This window comes from Oryctolagus cuniculus, chromosome 1 (assembly GCF_964237555.1).
Source record: "Oryctolagus cuniculus chromosome 1, mOryCun1.1, whole genome shotgun sequence".
NCBI classification, from domain to species: Eukaryota; Metazoa; Chordata; class Mammalia; order Lagomorpha; family Leporidae; genus Oryctolagus; species Oryctolagus cuniculus.
Window position 1 is genome coordinate 162397077 of NC_091432.1, and position 21399 is coordinate 162418475.

The following is a 21399-nucleotide window of genomic DNA, read 5'->3' on the forward strand; positions in this document are numbered from 1 at the left end:
GAAATCCTCAACACTCTTTATGTATGGCAAAACTTGTAACAGAATCTACCATCTTAGCCATTTTTAATGGGCACTGCAGTGGCAGTAAGTCTGTTTTCATTGTGGTGCAACAGTTACCACCATCTGTCTCCAGAAATTTCTCATCTTTGTTAAACTGCTAAACAACTGTTCCCCACTCCTTCCTTCTCCCACACACTAGCCCTTGGCAACTTCCATTCTACCTGTGCTAGGTATGTCATGTAAATGGGATCATATAATATTGATGCTTTCATGCCTGGCTTATTTCACTTAGCATGAGTTCTTCAATGTTGATCCGTGTATCAGAACAACTTTCCTTTTCAAGGCTGAATAATACTCCTCTGTGTGTGTGTGTGTGTGTATCATTGTTTCTTATCTGTTTTTCTGTCACTGAACACTTGTGTTGCTTCTGCCTTTTAGCTCATGTGAATAATGCTTGGTGCTGGTTTTTGTAAGTCTGTTCACACACATAAGCTTAAGTGGTGATTACAACAACCCTGGAAGATGGGAAGAGCAAATGTCATTTCCTCGTTTTGCATATAAATAAATGGTACTGGGAAAAGTAGGTGACCTGATTAGGATTCCAGAATTAGCAGGTGTGGGAAAGGAAACAGCCCAAATCTGCAGTGCCCTGTGTGTCTACTATTATTGCAAACTGCCTCATTTACAAATACACTGTTTGACCAACCAACCCTCTTGTCTAAGCTTGCTTACATTCTGTCCAAATATTCTGCTAAAAGGTCCTCTTTAAGAACCAAGCTGTCCAGTGATGAGGCTGTCCTCTGACACACGCACTGAAACACAATGTGATGTGATTTGTGTGACATCTGGGGTAGGGTGGTATGGGGCTTCTTTCCCAGTGCTCGCAATGGGCAGTGTCCCAGGTCATGGGTTGTTATGCTGAGAAACTTGGAAGATGGTCATGTATTCCAAGTGCACCTATAACAGGTGCCAGGATTGTTCTGTGGGGATGTGTTATTTTCAGACTCACTATGGTGGACTGTCAAGGGGAACTGGCATTGAGGGCCAACACGAGTTCTCTTCCTAGCTCTCTTGGGGTCTAGGTACCTCCAGTGTTTATCAGTTGTGCCCAATGTCCTCCCCCTTCTTCAACCAGCAGCTCTGCAGCAGAGGAGTTAGGAAGGGCCAGGCATTCATCCACATCATGACCCCTTCTTCCTCTCATTGTTCTATTGTAAATCTAAGAAAAAAGCACCTGGATTTTTCTTTTCCTACTGTCAGAAATACCCCCATCCATTAGAACTAGGTAACAGAGATTCCTATCCCAGAAGTAAAACCTAAGTAGGTGCTAAGAGAGATTGCACTGTCTGAAAACACGGCAGCTACAATGGTGGGTGCTCGTTTGGATCAGACCAGTGGCACGTTCAGCCCACCGTCTTGCAGTGCCACCAGCAAGCGTTTTGGGAAGAGGCACCATCCACCATGATTTAAAATAATAAGAAAATTTTCATGACTCTCCTGTATTTCTCCATTAATATTCCAGTGTTGTTCTCATGTGCATGGAGTTATTTGAAAATTTCTGGAAATGGTTTATGTTTTTAACCAGTGTGTAGATCTAGGCAGTGTCAGAAAATTCAAAATTATCGAAGTTAATACTATGTGGCTTTCTCCCTCTGGCAGATTTGAAATTGAAATTGAACCCCTGTTTGCCAGCATTGCCCTCTATGATGTTAAAGAAAGGAAAAAGGTAAGAAAGCAAAAGTTCCCCTGTCCTTGAGGCACATGTAGTGGTCGTGATTCTTTAGGCTTGCTTGCTTTTTAAATTTCACTTCTGTGCAGAAAAAAAAAAAAAACACATCAGATTGAACAGCAGATGTCCTTTTGATCGCTTTTTCAATTTTTGAAGGAAAGGTCTAGGACTATTTGTCATTTATATTCTTTGAAGAATCTTTAAGGGAAAGGCCTGCCAGACGTGGTGGCCTGTTTGAGCTAAAGAAATAGAGTGGTCAGCGTTTGGGGTTGTGTGTAAAACAAAACCATTTCAGTAGACTGTGGACAAGCATGACTGTGTACACAGGGCTTCCTCAGGTTGAGAACTTTCACTGGAGGTGAAAGGCATCTTCTGATGTAAAGACAGGCATTTGCCGCAGGATGAAGACTTCCTCAGATGTAGTGTGGTTTTCACCGAAAAGAATTCCGAGACCCAGAGGCTTCTCCATGACTGTCTTATGTTCAGTCATTTTGTAGTTTTGAGAGGAGGACAGTCTCAAAACGAGGGGTGGAGGACTCTTCTGCTGCTTTTCACCAGGGCCACTCGGTGTCTCTTGAGTATATACTAGTGACCACAGGTATTTGTACTAGCTAGGGCAGGTTAACCTCTAAAACAGCTCGATGCCCTGGTTCAGTGCTTTGAAACCATGGTTTTCAAATGGGAGCCTGCGGCACGATCACCAGGAAGACTTGTGATGAAACAGATGGCTGGGACCCAACCAGGAGTTCCTGGTGCAGAAGTCTGGAGGGGATGAGAACGTGCATTTCTCAGTTTCCTGCTGGTGCTGAAGCTGCTGATCGGGGGACCACACGCCGGGGTGTGGGGGGCGCCAGGCCAGCAGTGCCTCTGCGCCACTCAGCCATGCAGGAATTCAGGCTGCTATGGCTCCTGTGTGTTCAAGAAGTGCTTTCCCCAAATTGTTCTTCTCACTGCCATCGATGCCCTCCCCAGAGAAGGGGGAAGCTGGGTGGAGAAGGCCTGGGCGTTGGACACATCACTTCCGCTCACAGCTGAGTGGAGACAATGTAGCCTGATGATCAGTGCTACCTGCAAGGACAGCTGGCAAACAGCATCTGCCTGGCAGCCGCTTCTCACGGCCACTCTGCTGGTGAGGGAAGGGCAGAGTCCCACCCTGAGGCTCTTCAGTGACACTCAGGAAGCCCAGGAACACCGGTCGTGACACGCTCTTGCTCAGACTTCAGACTCTTGAGCGGATCTGCACAATCTAGAACAAGCTCTAGGTTCTAAGCCATGCCCTCATGGATATGACTCTGTCCCCTTTTCCCACTGCAGCCCAAGCAGGGTCAGACTGGACTAGTCACTGTTACCTGTGCTTAGTGCAGCTGTCCCAGCCTCTGAGATATTTAACTGCGCTGTGTTCCCTCCCTGGTACACTGTCACCCTCCAGCTCTACCCATCAGATTCCCCTGCTAAGGATCCATCCATTGCCAGAGCCTCTTTACAAAATGCTTTCCTGGTCCCTGCAACTGGAAGCAATCTCTCACTCCCTGGAACTTCCATAACACTCCTTTGGATGAACACGGCTGTCGCTCCCCCTCTTCGTGGAGGAACGACACTAAACCCTGCGCTGTTCTTTTGTCTGCTCAGCCCTCCCTGGGTTTGCTGCTGGTTCTTCCTGGGTTGGCTACCGTCCCTTCCACCTTCGTGGAAGGGCGGTTCCCCCTGCCACTTTCCCCACTTCCGTGGGGGAGTGGCACACCGCCGGCCGGCTCTCTTGGGGGCTGCACAGGTGTTCCTTCAGCTAGATGTTCCCGGTGTATGTTGTCTCTCTCCTCCTTTATAGTCCTCTTCCACCAATCCCAACTCTGCTACCCACACGCCGAGTACGCTGCTCTCCTCCAATCAGGAGCAGGTCCTACAGTTTATTGGTTGAACTGGCGGCAGCTGTGTAGAAGCTGTTTCCTCCTCTCCCAGCTCCATATTGTGGGAGAGCAGATGCATAAAATAAGTCTTAATTCGAGTAACAGTCTAGTCCCAGTTGCTCCCCACACACGGCGACTCACATTTTGCTTTCAATTTTGCTTTTCTCATTCTCAAATGTATACTAATTGAGAAAAGAAGCAATGTCCTTGTACTGTTAAGAAATATAATAGGTTAACAAAAATTAAAATGTTTCAAGGAACATCTCCCCAATGGTTCCAATTCATCTTAAAATAGTGACAAAACATTCATCCATTTTTCCAGTAGCCACTTGTCATAAACCGTACTTGTAGGTTTATTCCTTGGGTGAAAGTCCTTTTAGCTCTTTTGCTCTTTCTCAGACGTGTTTAGAATATGCATACAACAGGTCTCATTTATTTTCCCTTTGCTGCTCATTTACAGATCTCTGAAAATTTTCACTGTGACCTGAACTCCGACCAGTTCCGAGGGTTCCTGCGAGCCCACACGCCCTCTGTCGCCCCATCCAGTCAGGCGAGGGCTGCCGTCTTCTCGGTCACCTGCCCCTCCTCCGACGTCTACCTGGTGGTCAAGGTATTCATGCACAGTCTGGCTGCGCATTCTGATGTTGCTGTTGTTGTGTGGCTCCCAGCGCATGTTTGGGGTGAAAGGGACGTCAGGACACAGCCGTGTGCCCTCACTTTGTGTGCCTCTCAACTTGCTCCCTCTTCCCCTGCCAGTAGATTGGGTTGTGGATACTGCAGAAGACCACACGTTCTACAGTCACACAATCCTAGGTGTGAATCCTGGCTTTGCCACTTAGTAGCTGGGTGACCTTGGCAATGACCTCACCTTTCTGAGACTTCTTCTCCTCATCTGTAAGGTGGGGCTGATCACCCTGACCTCAGTAAGTTGTCCAGATGACGGGATGAAGCCTGGCACCTCACAGGAAAACGCCCTCAGCTCGGGGCTCTGGGCGGCTGCCATGGAGAAAGGAACAGGGTCTCTGCAGAGGAGCTTCCTTGCTATGTTCATGTTTTCTCTAGAGAGCTGCAGTTAAATGTTCCCAAGTCCAGGCTCTGACAGCTTGAGGGCTCACCCCCCCTTGTTACCATGTCTCGCTTGCTGAGTGTGCCTGGCAAGAGCAGAGTCTGTTCAGTATAAGTAGAAGACCCTTTCTTTGCCTTGCTCTTTACACACATGCATACACACACATGGTAGGGGGGAGGCTTTTTCTACACCCTAAAATGATTGGTTAGAAGTTAGAAGCATTGTGGCTGGCATTGTGGTACAATGGGTTAAGCATTGTGGTGTAATGGGTTAAACCCATATGGAGTCCGGCTGCTCCACTTCAGATCCAGCTCCCTACTAATGCACCTGGGAAAGCAATGGGAGATGACCCCAGTGCTAGGGCCCCTGCACCCATGTGGGAGACCTGGATGAAGCTCCTGGCTCCTGATCAGCAGATGGAAGATATGTCTCTCTCTCCTCTTCCTCTTTCCCTCTCTCTCTTTCTTTCTCTCTCTGCCTTTCAAATAAAATAAATATTAAAAAAAAGTTACAAGCATTGGCTATTTTACCTACCTTATGCCAAATAAAGTCTCCTTAAGTCAATATACCAAAATTGTAAAACAACACAAAGTCAAGTACATGATTCCGGGAACACTTAGCCTTCCATGTTTGCAACATCTCTAGTTAGCGCTGCGTTTTGCATTTTGTGTCCATGGTGTCTCAGTGATACTCTCGTGGTAGTATTGTGTAGATCCTGAAGAATTCAGGTATTTTAGAGGTCACTCAACAGCTAGCAGGTGTGTTTCTATTCTGTCTTCCATTTTACAAAGATTGTGAGAGGTTATTACAGCTTGAAGAGGAGTTATGGAAAGTACATAGCTAAAATTCTGCTGTGAAAAGGAAACCTCTGTTGCTGTTAAGTCCTTAATATGCATCATTTTCATTGCAGTGTTACTTAGACATATACAAAATTAGCTTAGCTGAAAGCTCACTTTGGTAGTCTTGTATTTAGATTCCTGTATCTCTGGCATCCTGGGAAACCAAAGAGACCCACGCTAGTTCTACAGCACTACATCTTATTTCAAACTCTGCTTCTCAGAGGGTGACTTCTGATGAATCAGAACTAATTTGCCAAATAACTGTGGTTGCCTGTTGGCTGCTACAACTTATTAATGTGTTCCCAAATTTTCAAATGTATAAATGCATTCATTTAACAACAACAAACATACTCTAAATTTTCTGAATGTGGAGCCGATGTTGTAGCACAGTGAGTTATGACACTACAGTTTGAATCCCAACTACTCCATTTCTGGTCCAGCTCCCTGCTAATACCCCTTGGAAAGCAGCAGAAGTGGCCCAAGTACTTGGGCCCTTGCTCTCTTGGCTCCTGTCCTTGGCCTGGCCAAGCTACAGTCATTGTGGCCATTTGGGAAGTCAAATAGTGGACAGAAAATCTATTTCTCTCTCTCTCTCTCTCTCTCTCTCTCTCTTTCTCTGTAACTCTGCCTTTCAAGTAAATAAAATATTTTTGTAAAAATTTTTCTGGATTTAATTGGGAAATTTAAATGTACACAGCACAGCAGTCTTTTACTTGCTCTCTTGTTTGTTTTTCTTAAACCATATGCTGTCATCATTGCTTCTTTTCCTTGAAATACTATATATAGTGGTGCTGTAATATTCTGCACATGCAGACAGATGCCGTTCAGTGAAGAAGAGCTTCTTTCCCTCTGGTCTGTGTTCCCAAACTGGAAACCAGGATTTTACCTGGGCTTTAGTAGAGTCACCTAGTTCATGTATTGCATGTAATATTTAGCTTTAAGGAATTATTTCAAACTGAAAGGTTTCATTCAAAGCTTTGTGAAGTAGGTAAAAGGATTTGTGTCATGATTAAGGAATGTGGAGTGAGAAAAGGAGTTTTAAAAACTGTTTATTAATGTACATGCCCGGCCTTGAACCTGCACCTTCCAAGAAGGTGAAGAAGGCGGCTTCCTCACTTTAAAAACCTCCCACGTGGCTCTGAAGCACTCCTCTGCCCTCCTCCCGCAGTGCGTCAGTCAGCCCTTCACCACTGTGCCCGACACCTGAGAGAATCCACTTAGGGAGGAAGCTTTTCCTTGCTCACAGGCTTCGAGGTTCTCAGTGCAAGTTCCAGTGACCCCACCGGTCTGTCGCCTGATGACAGGGTGGATGGTTGACTATGTGCAGAGCAAGGATCACAGGGAGAGCCCGGAGAGACAGAGAGAGTGCTGCTCTCTGCTTAGGCTGCCACAGCCAGCCTTCTTGTGAGAACTGCCTTTGGAGGGCACACCCCCCGATGACCTAAAAACTTCCCTAGCCTACCTCCTGGACTCCATAAATGGGTCAAGTCTCCATCCTTACTCAGTAACCACTAATGGCTAATCCTTAACCATTAACTTAAGACTTGGGGGACCAAGCCTTCAACACATGGGTCTTTGAATGGCGCCCAAACTAATTTCCAGGCTGTAGCACATGGTCATAGAAAGCCCCTGCATTTCATTACCCATGCATCATGCAGGAACATACAATGGGCTCTCACGAAATACCTGATGGTCTCCTTGAATCTGGATTCTCCTGTTTCCAGATTCTGGGGGCAGCGTCCTACACACTACTAGTGTATGACGCCAGTTAGCATGCTCTAACTGAAAGGTTCTTCATGTATTCATTGACTTTGAATTTATTCGACAGGCTCCTGACTATGAGCTTCAGGACACTAGGGACCATGTTTACTTTATCATTTTTGCCATTTTATCTCCCCAGCAGCTACCATGTAGATAGCACTCAGCAAATATTTTTTGAACAAATGAATGAGTGAATGACTGTTGACAGGAGTACTAGTCAGTGTCTTGTTCAAGTGCTGTGTGTCTGTGTTTTCAGTGTGGTGCATCCATGAGTGGAACCAACCTTCTCTTTATACTGTGGCCATGGAGTAAGGTTTTTAACTTCTTTTTTGAGAAGAGAGACTTCCTGGTTGGAGTAACATCTGAAGTAAATGTCCACTGGGAAGCCCCATGAAACATTCCTGCATCTGTAGAGTGTTCTGCTTTAAATCTGTGATGTCAGGGGCCAGCACTGTGGCATAGCGCGTAAAGTCGCTGCCTGCAGTGCCAACAGCCCATATGGGTACCGGTTCAAGTCCCGGCTGCTCCACTTCCTATCCAGCTCTCTGCTTTGGCCTTGGATAGCAGTGGAAGATGGCCCAAGTCCTTGGGCCCCTGTACCCACGTGGGAGACCTGGAAGAATTTCCTGGCTCCTGGCTTCAGATCCGCACAGTTCCGGCCATCGTGACCAACTGGGGAGTGAAGCAGCAGATGGAAGACCTCTCTCTCTCTCTCTACCTCTCCTTCTCTCTCTGTGTAACTCTAACTTTCAAATAATAAATAAATCTTTAAAAAAAATCTATGATGCCTGAGGCGAGCATTTGCCACAGCAGTTAAGATGCCCATATCCCATATCATGAGTCCCAGGTTCAAGTCAGTTCTGCTTCCAATTCCAGCTTCCTGCTAATGCACACTGCAAGTGATGCTCAGGAGACTGCAGGTGATGCCTATGAACTTGAGTCCCTGCCACCTATGTGGAATTGAGTTCCAGGCTCCTGGCTTTGTCTTAGCCCAGCCCTGGTTGTTGTGGGCATTTGAGGAGTGAACGAACAGATGGAAGAGCTCTCTCTTTCTATTTGTCTTTCTCTCTTTGCCTTTCAAAGAAATGAGAATGAATGAATGAATGAATGAATAGATAATAAATAAAACCTGATAGTTATTAAGAATGTGTGCCAGAGCTGGTATTGTGGAACAGTGGGTTAAGCCACTACCTGTGATGCTAGAATCCCACGTGAGTGCTGGTGTGAGGCCTAGTTGCTCTACTGCTCATCCAGCTCCCTGCTAATGTGCCTAGGAAAGCAGTGGAAGATGGCCCAAGTACTCAGGCTCCTGTCACCCACATAGTAGACCAGTACAGAGTTCCAGGCTCCTGGCTTCAGCCCATCCCATACCCAGCCATTGTGGCATTTGGGAATTGAACCAGCAGATGGAAGTTCCCTCCCTCCCTCCCTCCCTCCCCCTCTCTCTCTCTAACTCTGCCTTCAAAATAAAAAAATAAATCTTAAAAATAAAAAGGCTGTTTGCCTGTGGAAAATGGTGACCCAGATTTCATCTTCATGGATTATCTCAACTAATACAAGCCAATGAAGCTAAATCCACTTGTTTTTGCCTTTAATATCTAAGTTGAATTAAATTTGGAGGAGACAGAGAGTTAGGAAATTTCAAATTTCTCCTTTTTTCACTTAAACATGGAGGCAGTTGGCCAGCCGGCTCTGTTATCTGATGCAGAATGGAAGGAGACACTTGTCAACAATAGCATTGTTCATATCCCAGCCAGTTAGCAAACTGCATGTCTCATGGCTTCTGAGTTTATTTCCAAGTCTGTTACATCCAGAGAAGCAACCCTAATATGAAAAGCAAGGGACACAATTACAGACAATTTATTGTGTTCATTTATTCATTTTGTGGAAGGTTCTAGTCCCAACCTGACTTTTACAGAGACCATATCTCTTTTTTACATTGTAAGCAATAATAAAGAAAATGAGCTTCTCACTTCCTACATATGTCTCATGGGTTTTGTTTTATAAAATAGCTTTTATTGCATTTTTATTATGGACATAATACATGTTTATTGTTTAAAAATAGAAACTACACGTAAGCAGAAGGAAGAAAATAAAAATCACATATTACCCCATCATGCAAAGATAATTACTGTTAACATATGCTATGTATCCATTATCCTTTTAATATGCCTCAATAATTTTGTTTTACAAAACTGTATATTGCACTGTACATATTAATTTTTACAATCAAATAACACATATTGTGGACATCCTATGTCATGAAATACTGCCACTAACATGATTTTGGGGATTGCATAGATGTCATTATATGAATGTAATTATTGTGCTGTCTTTTAATATTTTGTTTGTTGGTAGATTGAAAAAGTCCTTCAGCAAGGAGAGATTGGAGAATGTGCAGAACCCTACATGGTTATCAAAGAAAGTGATGGTGGAAAGGTAGGATCATTTGAGTGTTGTTAAGTGGTGTCATCTTAGAATAAGCAGAGATTTTCAAAAATGTCCCACAAAATAGCTCATGTGGTTTAATCTGTAATATGTCTGCATTTCAAACACACAAAAAATGTATTTAAGCAAAATAAAGGGAAACTGGCCATCAGTGATAAAGAAATCGCTCGTGATGGTCTACACCAGTGTGTGACTGTCAGATTTGGCCGGAAGGTCTGACCCAGCTGATATGACCCTTACAAACCGAGGGGTGCCAGAGCTCCATCGACCCCTGCCAGCAGCACAGGCTGCCGTCCCTTTCTGTCCTGGGGCTGGGAATCGGCTCTGACTGCTGCACCTCAGAAAGTAATTAGCACAGTGTAAGTACCAAGTCATGAAAAGCACATCTGCTCAGCACCATTTTGCAAAGGTTCTCAATATGACTTTAAAATCACAACCTTTCTGGACTACGACTTCCCTAAGCTGTGTCCTGCTATAGACTCAATATTTTTGTTTCTTTAAATTTGCCACTTAGTGTGAACTCAGAACACCTTGGAAGTGTGGTCAACCTTATAAGGAAATTGTTAAGATTCGTTCATAGATCTTTATGGAGTCTTCCCAGATGATAGACTGAACTTTTTGTCCTGGTTTTCTTTCATGAAAATCCAAGTCATGCGCCTAGACCCAAAAGCAGTCCTTGTGGATTGGCTGGTGTAGCAAGCTGTGGACACGTTAGTGGCCTTTCTTTAAACTCTTGCTTCTTAGACTCTATTTTCTTATCAGCTGGCCTTGCGGCCTGAATTGAATCATTTTCCTACAGACTCAGATGGCTATCGCATGCATGTCCGAGGGTCCTGCCTGGTGCTGATGCCTTATTGTCTGTTTTGCCTCCTTCTCTTTTCCATTTTCCTCTAGAGTAAAGAAAAGATTGAAAAGCTGAAACTTCAAGCTGAATCCTTCTGCCAGCGCTTGGGGAAATACCGGATGCCCTTTGCCTGGGCTCCCATCAGCTTAGCAAGCTTCTTCAATGTCTCCACCCTCGACAGGGAGGCAGCTGATGTGGAACCCGTGGTTGGTAAGATTTCCATCTGCAGTGGGAAGGGGAGGGCTCCCCAGTTTGCCAACCCTGAGGTCAGAGGCATATGAGTGGGGTTTGGGGTGTGATAAGGTGTGGGGAGTGGGAGGGAGGAAAGAGATAAACAGGACGGAAAACTATCATGGCTGAATTTCATGTGCTTCATTGGACAGTGGTCCCCAAAATGATTACCATGACAATTTGTGGAGCTTAAATGTGCTCTTATAATAAGACTTTTGATTGGGATTTTCTGGATGGTTCGACTCTAAAAAGTTAATTTGCAGTAGCCATCCTCTGCCCCCGCCCCTGTAACTTTCTTAAAAATAAGAGGAAAATGTGATAACCTTGTGTCAAACAAAGACATCGTGGTTGTCTCTTAAACATACAGGGAAGCCACTGTTTGTTTGTTTGTTTTTTTAATGATTTTATTTATGTATTTATTTGGGAAAGTCAGAGATACACAGAGAGAGGAGAGGCAGAGAGAGAGAGAGAAAGAGAGAATCTTTCATCCTCTGGTTCACTCCCCAGATAGCTGCAACAGCCAAAGCTGTGCTGATTCTAAGCCAGGAGCCAGGAGCTTCCTTCAGGTCCCCTACATGAGTGCAGGGGCCCAAGGCCCCAGGCCATCCTCCCCTGCCCTTCCATGCCCTCCCATGCCATAGCAGGGAGCTTGATCGGAAGTGGAGCAGCTGGGACTCAAACTGGCGTCCATATGGGATACCAGCACTGCAGTCAGTGGCTTTACCCACTGCTTCACAGTGCAGGTCCCTGGGAAGGCACTGTTACAAAGGCTTCCTAAAGCTGCACTCAGGATTCTCAACAAAATTGCCTGTCTCTTAAAGTTTAGTTTTCCAAATGTGATAGAAAAATAGGCGCTTGGGGCAGGCACTTGGCACAGTGGTGAAGACACTGCTTGGGACACCCACATTCCAGATCAGAGTGCCTGGGTTCGAGTCTTGACTCTGCTGTCAGTTGTAGTTTCCTGCTAATGTGGGTCCCGGAAGGAAGGAGACGATGGCTTGAGTGCTTGTGTCCCTGCCACCCACATGGGAGACCGGCTTATGTTCTGGCTCCTGACTTTGGCCTGATCCAACCCTTGGCTGTTGTGGGCATTTGGGGAGTGAACCAATAGCTGGAAGAGCCTCTCTCTCTGTCTCTCTCTCTCCCCCCACCTTTCAAATAAAATGAAAATAAATGAATTATTTGTTAAAGTAAAAACAGATGTCAAAAGAATATCTAGTTATTGTTCAATTCAGCATATTTCTGTTTCCTATCACCTCACCCTCGGCTAAGTCATGAATTTTAACCGTCCAAGTGGGTTAGAACTTTCAGATAGACCCACCCCAACCACCTGTAGCAGGATTTTTGTTTCCCCAAGCGCCTTTGTACCCAGCTAATATTTAAGTCCGTGTTCACAGTTCTCATGCATTCCTTAGCTCTGCCGCTTGTGAAATGTTGCCTTTAGCAACAACTAGAGGAAAGGGTATTGTGTTATTGCTGCTACTGTTCTGCAGTTCTTACTTCATAATTACTGGTCAGAACTCCAGGGTTATTTCTGGCTTGTCAATAACAAACTTCATTGCATCTGGCCCTCCATGCCACAAATCTTTGTTAACACCATCTTCATGTAGACCCAAGTGGCCTTAGTTGAAAGCTATGTTTGGGGCTAAAAGGGCTCTATAAACTGGGTGATTCAGGCGTAGGACTTGCTGAGGCCTCAGTCAGCTCTAGGTCAAGGATAAATTAACGTGACCACAGAAGCTGATTCTTAAAAAGCAGTCATAGATGCAGAACGTTATACTGAGGCAGCATGCAAGTTTAAGTGGGTAGGTAGGAAGAAGTTCTAATTCAGCATGATAGTGCAAATGAAGGTTAAGACAGCAGTCAAAGACAGGAATCTGTCAAGGTTCTAAGCAATCTGAGTATTCACACCAGAACTCTGCATTTTGCAGTATAAAAGCATCAAGGTCCTCACGTGAATCCTAGAAGGGGATGAGAAATAACTAAGCAGAGGATCAGGGTCCCAGCCCCGGTTTGGGTGTCATTTAGGCAGGTCAGCTAAGGCAGAAACTAGGTTTTGCTGCCTCGTCCACACAACCAGAGCAGACAAAAGCCAGGATTCAGAGAGTACACAGGCTGGCCCTTGCATGTTTAGGTCACAATCCCAAATGCCTTCAAGGGCTTCTCAGTACATGCCTCTCCCAGTGGAATGCAAATGTAAAAATAACAAAAGCAAACACTGTGCTGACTAAATAAAGCTTTTCAGGAGACCATGGTCTGACTGTAGCTCTGGGCTCTTGCTGAGTGGCATCTGCCTACCCTGGGCTCCAGGTGGGAGGGACCCGACCCGCTCGGGGCTTCTCTACTCTGTGGTCGGGTGAGGACTGTGGATTCCCACAGGGGATTAAGAAAGGGGTCAGAGGAGGGAAGTTTTCCTTCAAAACAAGGATGGCCGTGCTCAGTGTTCTTGTGCAATGACTTTAAAAAGATCTTACAGGTGGTTAAGTTAATAATTGCTGTGTATTCCAAGAGAAACGCATATTTTAGAATATCAATTATTTACTTTAAAGGAAGAAGCTCTGTGGGTGAGCGGAGGACTTTGTCCCAAACTAGAAGACTTTCTGAAAGAGCCCTCTCCTTGGAGGAAAATGGGGTTGGATCCAACTTCAAAACCACCACCATGACTGTTAACAACTTTTTCAAGCAGGTATTTGTGTCACAGAGTGTCTGGATTTGTCCTCATGTGTAGCACTTAAGAAAGCAAGTTAGCTCGCCTCATCTCAATTCAGTTACCTACCAAACAGTAATATGGACACCTGCTTCGTGTGGCTGCTGGGACAGATGGACATGAGGCATTTAAGAGTGCCTAGGATACAGTAAGGGCTCAAGTAGTGTAGCTGTGCTCATTGAGAGAAGGATTGGTCCCCATTAATACTAGCTGTCTGATGAACTATTTTGATGGAGTCATTGACAAGGCTGTGACTGAGAGGTCATTTCCTGCGAGTCTCAGGTGTCCTGGCAAGGCTTTGTCCTCACTCTGCTCCCTGTGCAGCCCTTCCATGGAGCCTGCTTGAGGGTGACCATTCCAGGTAGCTCAGTAAGCATTGTCACTATCTGAAAATGAAAAACCTTTCTAGAGTTGTCAGATGCATACGGACAGAAAGTAGAATGATGATTGCTAGGACCTGTGGGAAATGGGGAAAGGAGTTGTTGTTTAAGGGGTATAGAGTTTCAGACTTTTTTTACAGGATGAAAATGTTCTGAGACTGGGTGTACAACAGTGTGAACATCCTTAACACAACTGAGCCATGTACTGAGAAACGGTTCAGATGATGCTAAAATTTTATTGTATTTGTATTTTGCCTCAATTAAAAAAAAAAAAAAAAAAACCTTGACTTAGACTGAATTTGACCCTGTTTTGGAAAATTTTCCTTAGCTTAAACAGTATAGGGCATGTAAAAGGGTTGCATTAACAAACTGAAATGCACCATGCCATAGAACAGAAGTAGGAAGGGACTGCGAGGGTTTCTCTTCAGGGTACACTGCTTCCTGATTGTATTCCCCTGGGGCCAGGTAGTTGACCAGGTCTGACTTTTCTTACTGGGAGTAAGACATATCTTCCTACTTACATCCCTGGCTTGTTAGGAGGAGGAGAGATAGTGCATTTGGGTCCTCTGGCAGACTGCTGGGCACACGGAGGGGAGAGTTTATGTTTAACCTGTCCACCCAAGACAAGTATGAAGAAAATGAGGTGGGGATGATGGAACCATGCATTCCCCATGGTCAAGTCCCCAGTGAAGAAAGTGAAGTCTGTACTGCCCCAGGGTGGTGGCAGTGGGGGGCTAGCATCAGGGGGTTGGAGGTGGGGGAGAGAACTTTGGCATAGATTCCTGAGGGTCAAACAGAGCCCTCTGAGGCATTGGAAGCCCCATCCTGGAAGGACTGACAAGAAGCTGTTTAAGAAGGGATGCTGGACAAGAGGTGGCACTAAATGACTCAGGAGTTGCCTTTTTTGAAAGACTTGTGAAAATCAAGATTACAGGTAAAAATCTTCCCGGAAACCGGAGTCAGTGGCAGCTGTGCACTCACCCTGACGTTTCTCCTTGCAGGAGGGAGATCGTCTCAGTGACGAAGACTTATTCAAGTTTTTAGCGGACTATAAAAGATCCTCATCCTTACAGAGAAGAGTCAAGTCCATCCCAGGTATCCTTGGCTTCTCTTTATCCCTGTTAGCTGTGCCCAGTTCATTTAAGATCAGGCACATGATTTGGCTAATGCTAGAATTCATAAAATCATGTTTGCCAAATAAAAGGAGGGATTTTGCATTAGGAGTTAAGAATGTGGGAGCAGGCATTTGGCCCAGTGGTTAGGATGTTTCTTGAGGCACCTGCATCCCAGAATGGAGTGCCTGGGTTCTAGTCCCAGCTCTGCTACCTATTCCAGCTTCCTGATATTTTGCGTCCTCAGAGGCAGCAGGTGATGGATGGCTCAAATACTTGGGTCCCTGCTACCCATATGGAAGAACTGGATTGAGTTCTGGGCTCCAAGTTTTGACCTGGCCTAGCCTTGACTGTTCAGTGTATTTGGGAAGTCAATCAACAGGTGGGAAATCTCTGGGTCTCTGTCTCTCTACCTATCAATAAAATTAACTAAGTAAATAAATAAATAACAGAGTTAAGAATCTGAATTGGTCTATATTTTTGGCCAGTCCCTAGATGTTTTATATTTTTCTTAAAGGATTGCTTCTATAAGCATTGTATTTCAGACATGGTTTCTCAGATTTTCAGCTAATTGTTTGCACAGATCAGCCCCTTTATCAAATAAAATATTACATGGAGCCCCTTACTATAAGAAGACTGAATGTGGGGCCAGTGCTGTGGTATAGTGGGCTAAGTATCAGCCCGTGGTGCCGGCATTCCATATGGGTACTGGTTCAAGTCCCAGATGCTCCACTTCCTATCCAGCTCTCTGCTATGGCCTGGGAAAGCAGTGGAGGATGGCCCAAGTGCTTGGGTTCCTGCACCTGTGTGGGAGACCCGGAAGAAGCTCCTGGCTCCTGGCTTCAGATTGGTGTGGCTCTGGCCATTGTAGCCATTTGGGGAGTGAATGAGCAGATGGAAGACCTCTCTCTCTGTCCCCCCCACCCCAGTCTGTAACTCTATCTCTCAAAGAAATATATAAAATATAAAGAAGACGAGTGAATGTGAGAAGTTCTGGTAGAAGGTGAAGGCACCCTCCTCGTCCTCAGCCACCCAGCCCCTGCGGTCCTTTTGCTGCATTCCAGGTCCCAGGGAGCAGAGGCAGAACCGTCCATCAATGCTTCCTGCAAGGCAGGGCAGTTACTTCCCTGAGTGTACTGTTGCAGTGCAGTAGCTCTGGGAGGAACATCAGAGACCTTCAAATCCATTCCTACTCACTTTACAATTGCTTGCTTTTTATGGTGTAGAAACCAGGTCTTGAAAGTCATCATGACATTGTTTTCTCAAACTATTGGAAACCAGCTGAGAACTCCCGAACTCTCGCTCTCACACTCTATCCCTTGTTCCATACAAGCAGTGCGGTACTGCAGTGCTTCTTGGCTCCATCAGAACGTGACGAGTTCTTTGCTAATACGATCCTGTCTGCTCTTTGAAGGCTTGCTCAGACTGGAGGTATCGCCAGCTCCAGAGACTATCAGCTGCTGCCTGACTCCTGAGATGTTGCCCGTGAAACCCTTCCCTGAAAACCGGACACGTCCACACAAAGAGATTTTGGAATTTCCAATCCGAGAAGTATATGTCCCTCATACTGTGTACAGGTAAAAAAAAAAGAAAAAGAAAAAGAAAAAAAAGACAAGACTCAGGCTCTTGGAAAACTGTTGAACTTGCATTCTGCTTGGGTAACGTTTTCATTGTCTTTCAACCCATCTTCCTAAGTTCAGGGGAAAGTGAAATGTAATGTTTATGTAGCTGTGGACAGTTGGTGGATCTTCTGCTAATGCCTTATCTAATTACCTTTAATAAGAAAATGGTTATTTAATCATAATTCTAATTGAGGATTATGATTGATTCCTAGTCGATACTTTGGCTTTCCTCTGTGCTTTAAGACATACAAGGAAAAGAGCAGTATGACCAGATGTCCTATGAGTCTTAAAGAGAGGTCTCTAGCTCAGGACCCGCTCTGTCCAGTAGAATGTATAGCGACAGAAATGTTCTGTAGGCTTGCCACCCGACGTAGTAGCCACTAGCCCATGAGCCATTCAGTACTTGAAATTCGGCTACTGCCATGGAGGAACCAATGATTTAATCATACTTAACTTTATTTAAATGTAAGTAATTCAGTTAGCGGCATGTGGCTGGGAGCTATTATGCTGGACAGCAGTGAGCTGGACACTCATGGTCTGAAAGGCTGGGCTGGCTCTGGTTCTTAAAATTGCCACCTGGCCCTTCGCGGGTGCTCGGAACGGTGCTGTCCACACCTCACTGCCAATGGCAGAGCTGCTCAAATTCTTTATTTTCTATTTTGAGCAGGGTTTTTGAAATTCAGTAAAGAATAACAAGTATTTTTCCACCATCCAGAGATGAGATTTTATTGTTTTGCATATTTTATATGAAATGTATAAACTCATACTGATAAGTGATGTACAGTCATAGACTTCTCGCCTTCAAGTTATTACTGGTTTCCTGAATTTATATGTGTCCTTTTTTCCATTTTGTTTGGTTTTACACACACACACACACACACAATGTACGTGTGGGATATATATCTATGAATACTTAATGTTAATCTTTATATTCACTTAAAATTTACGTAATGGATTCACACTATGTATTATGCACTTTGCTTTTTCTCATTCTGCAGTATGAATTTTTCCTTGTATATTGTTTGACTATTCCTATGCAGTCACGGATTTTATTGTTTTAATGCACTAAATTGAGTTGCAGTCATTATTCATTTTAGTTACTCATATTCTTACCAATGTAACCACTGGGAACTTCTGGGGAGCTTGTCTTTTAAAAATATTAACCCATTTATTAAAATACTAAATATATAATAATTATTAAATATGTAATAGATATAACATATTTATTAATAGATTAAATATAATTTAGTTCTCAGAGCATGAAATTGTTCATGTTAACTGCTGTATAGTATTCCTTCATGTGAAGAGGCCATGCTTTATTTATCCATCTTATTCCTGACACACATGTTGCACATGTCTTCAGTTCTCAGCTCTTAAACACACTGTGCAGAGGGTTTCTCTTGTCTGTGTACTGTGTTAAAGTTTTCCTAAGGAATAAGCCCCAAAGTGAAATCACTGGGTCACAAATGAGACACACTTTCAGTATTCATACTTTTTCCCCAAATTGTACCAGTTTGCTGTCCTGCCCGCAGTGTAAACGAGTTACCCTCACCCGGTTCTTTACCCACGCTTTCCATTACGATGTATGTGGGACTAACATCAAGAGAGCTTTGGAGCTTACCTGATCCAGGGACCCCACCCCCACATTTCCAGATTTGCAAAGCTGGGGACCAGAGAGAACAAGTGAATGGTTCGTGGCTGTGAATACATATACATGTTATATATATAGTGAGAGAAGCGGACGGCCATGAAGGACTTAGAGGCAGACCTCTTCCCTTCACAGTTGTGACATGCACACTTACCTCTCTGCTTATCCCTTCCTGAAACAGCTCTTTTTTTTTTTTTTTTTTTTTTGGACAGGCAGAGTGGATAGTGAGAGAGAGAGACAGAGAGAAAGGTCTTCCTTTGCTGTCGTTTCACCCTCCAATGGCCGCCGCGGCCGGCATGCTGCGGCCGGCACACCGTGCTGATCCGATGGCAGGAGCCAGGTGCTTCTCCTGGTCTCCCGTGGGGTGCAGGGCCCAAGCACTTGGGCCATCCTCCACTGCACTCCCTGGCCACAGCAGAGAGCTGGCCTGGAAGAGGGGCAACCGGGACAGAATCCGGCACCCCGACCGGGACTAGAACCCGGTGTGCTGGCACCGCAAGGTGGAGGATTAGCCTAATGAGCCGCGGCAACGGCCCAACAGCTCTTCTTTTAAAAACCTTTTTATTTATTTTCATTTTATTTATTTATTTTTTTTATTTGAAAGAGATGGAGAGAGATCATCCACCTGCTAATTTACTCCCCAAATGCCTACAACAGTCAGGGCTGGGCCGGGCCAAAGCCAGGAGCCAGGAACCCAGTCCAGGTCTCCCCTGGAGGTGGCAGGGTCCCAGGTAGTTGAGACATCAATTGCTGCCTCCCGAGAGTGTGTTAGCAGGAAGCTGGATCCGAAGCAGAGGAGCTGGGACTCAAACCAGGCTCTGATAGGGGTGTGAACCTAACTGCTGCGCTGAACGCCTACTCCACAGCTCTTCTTTTCTGTTCTCATTCCTGACATCAGTAGTCCCCAAGTCTTCCCGCTAGATTTCACAAGCATTCCTAGGATGCAATCATTTCAATTCTCCATTCTCCAGAGGAAGAAGGGATGAAACTGTTTGCCTATAGACGCTGTGTTTGTAGCTTTTTAGAACCCTTATTATCTAGATGGGGGTGGGGGGAATGCTTGTGGCATTGGAATAAACTTGCACCAAATGAAATCAATGGTTATTCACCTTCCCCTCAGCATTTACTCACCCATGGGAGTCATTTACAACTCTATTCACTCCTTGCTGCCAATATTATCCCTTAATTACATCACAGTGGGACTTCGAATGCATTAGTGCCCTGAGTGATTCAGAGGTGTAGGAGTGCTGAGGACAAGTCTGGACGGATTACTGTGGACGCCAGGTCACATCCCAAGAAGGGAACCTGCAGCCACAGAGGGAATATTCTTGAGCTGTACTGGACTCCTCAGAAATGCCAAGGTCATCCCATTTGAAACCAGGTTTTTGCTCTTGAGAATCATAGCAGATACCTCCCGGTGGGCTGATGCAGCTTCCCTTGGCTCCCAGGCCAGCATACTTTATAGTTTGATTAAGGAAAGGGAGCTGTGATGAACTGGATTCAGAATCACCACATGAAAACTTGGGAATTTAGAGAGCACTGTGTCTGAATCTCTATTTTTATATTTTTGGTGTGTCTTCTCTAGTCCTGACATGCCTTTTTTTTTTTTTTTTTAAGATTTATTTATTTGAAAGAGTTACACAGAGGGAGGAGAGGCAGAGAGAGAGAGAAAGGTCTTCCATCCATTGGTTCACTCCCCAATTGGCTGCGACAGCCAGAGCTGTGCTGATCCGAAGCCAGGAGCCAGGAGCTTCTTCTGGGTCTCCCACACGGGAGCAGGGGCACAAAGACTTGGGCCACCTCTGCTGCTTTCCCAGGCCATAGCAGAGAGCTGGATTGGAAGTGGAGCAGCCGGGTCACGAACCGGTGCCCACATGGGATGCTGGCACTTTAGGTCAGGGCGTTAACCTTCTGTGCCACAGCACCAACCCCCACCTGACATGCTTTATAATGGTTATAAACCAGTCCCAGTGAATTCTCCATTTTCCTATACCTCCATTCCTGGTCACAAGTGGAAATGGAGAGAAGCCAGGTCTGAACACTAGGGAGAATTAGGAAGTGGACCAGGTTTGATTTGGGTGACTTCATTTCTGTCAATTTTCCCCTCTTTTTATTACTTGCCATCTCCCTCTACCTCAGGAAACTCGCAAGCTCCTGGCTTTTCTCTCACTATAAATAAAAGCCTCTTTAAGGGAAGACTGCTAAACTCATTGCATTGTGGAATCAATAACAGGTATGGTGTAAAACCTCACCTCTCCCAGGAGTATTATAATTTTAGGGGGTACAGCTGATCCTATTTCTTTTGGAAAAGTTTTCCTTTGACTTAACTCAGGAGTTCTGGATGCCATGCTGAGGGTTTGGCATTAGGGTAACTTTCCCTGTTGACACTGCTTTTTCTGTGCTGCTAACGCTGGTCACAGCTGCCTTTCCTTCAGGAAATCAAATAAATACAAATGAAGATTTAAGTGCCGATGACTTACATGAATTTGAAGTATGGCTTGACATATAAGATATTCATGTACCGGGAACACGTGGAGACCACATCTGTTGGGCCAATGAATGCCCGCACTGACAAAGCCAGCATTTGAATCTCAAGCTAGTGTATTTTTAACAAGTTGGAAAGCTCCCTTGGGTGCAGGGAAACATCACCTGGTTCTAATGGCAGATGTGTGGCCGAGCGTGAGTCAAGGGCAGAGTCACAGGTTTCAGGAAGCTAATATTGTGAGAGTTCCAGTTCATCTCCATAAGAGTAGAATTCAGGTTAGCTATACCTGTACCTGCCAGAGACCTCAAGTAGAGTTGGCTTGAGATGGGCTCAAATTGCCATCCAGCCCTCAGCCTCCCCTTCCTCCCGTCTCTTCAGGGGCCTGCAGGCAGTGGCCCTCGACATTGCCATGTCCCACTGCTGTAGGATAGAGACAAGGAGCTAAATTAGCGTCCCAATTCAGACCCTGGCAAACGGCTTTGAGAAGTCACAAGCAACTGTGGAAGTAGAGCAGAACAACTGGAAAAATTCACTTAAGAAAAAGGATTATCCAAATCTGAGCTTGGCATTCCTTTCTCTGTGCCCAGATTAAGAAAATACTAGTTGTTTGCCTGGGAACACAC

General features: G+C 45.1%; 1 protein-coding gene across 3 annotated transcripts in view; it reads left to right on the forward strand.

Annotated features, from left to right (window-relative positions):
- Positions 1–21399, forward strand: part of DOCK8 (dedicator of cytokinesis 8) — a 251166-nt gene that overhangs the window by 102464 nt on the left and 127303 nt on the right. For all 3 annotated transcript variants that reach the window (XM_008256091.4, XM_008256100.4, XM_008256104.4), the window contains 7 exons: positions 1660–1726; positions 4094–4243; positions 9658–9738; positions 10642–10801; positions 13372–13508; positions 14911–15004; positions 16436–16598. In XM_008256091.4, the coding sequence (XP_008254313.3) occupies positions 1660–1726; positions 4094–4243; positions 9658–9738; positions 10642–10801; positions 13372–13508; positions 14911–15004; positions 16436–16598 (852 nt within the window). The remainder of the gene's footprint in view (positions 1–1659; positions 1727–4093; positions 4244–9657; positions 9739–10641; positions 10802–13371; positions 13509–14910; positions 15005–16435; positions 16599–21399) is intronic.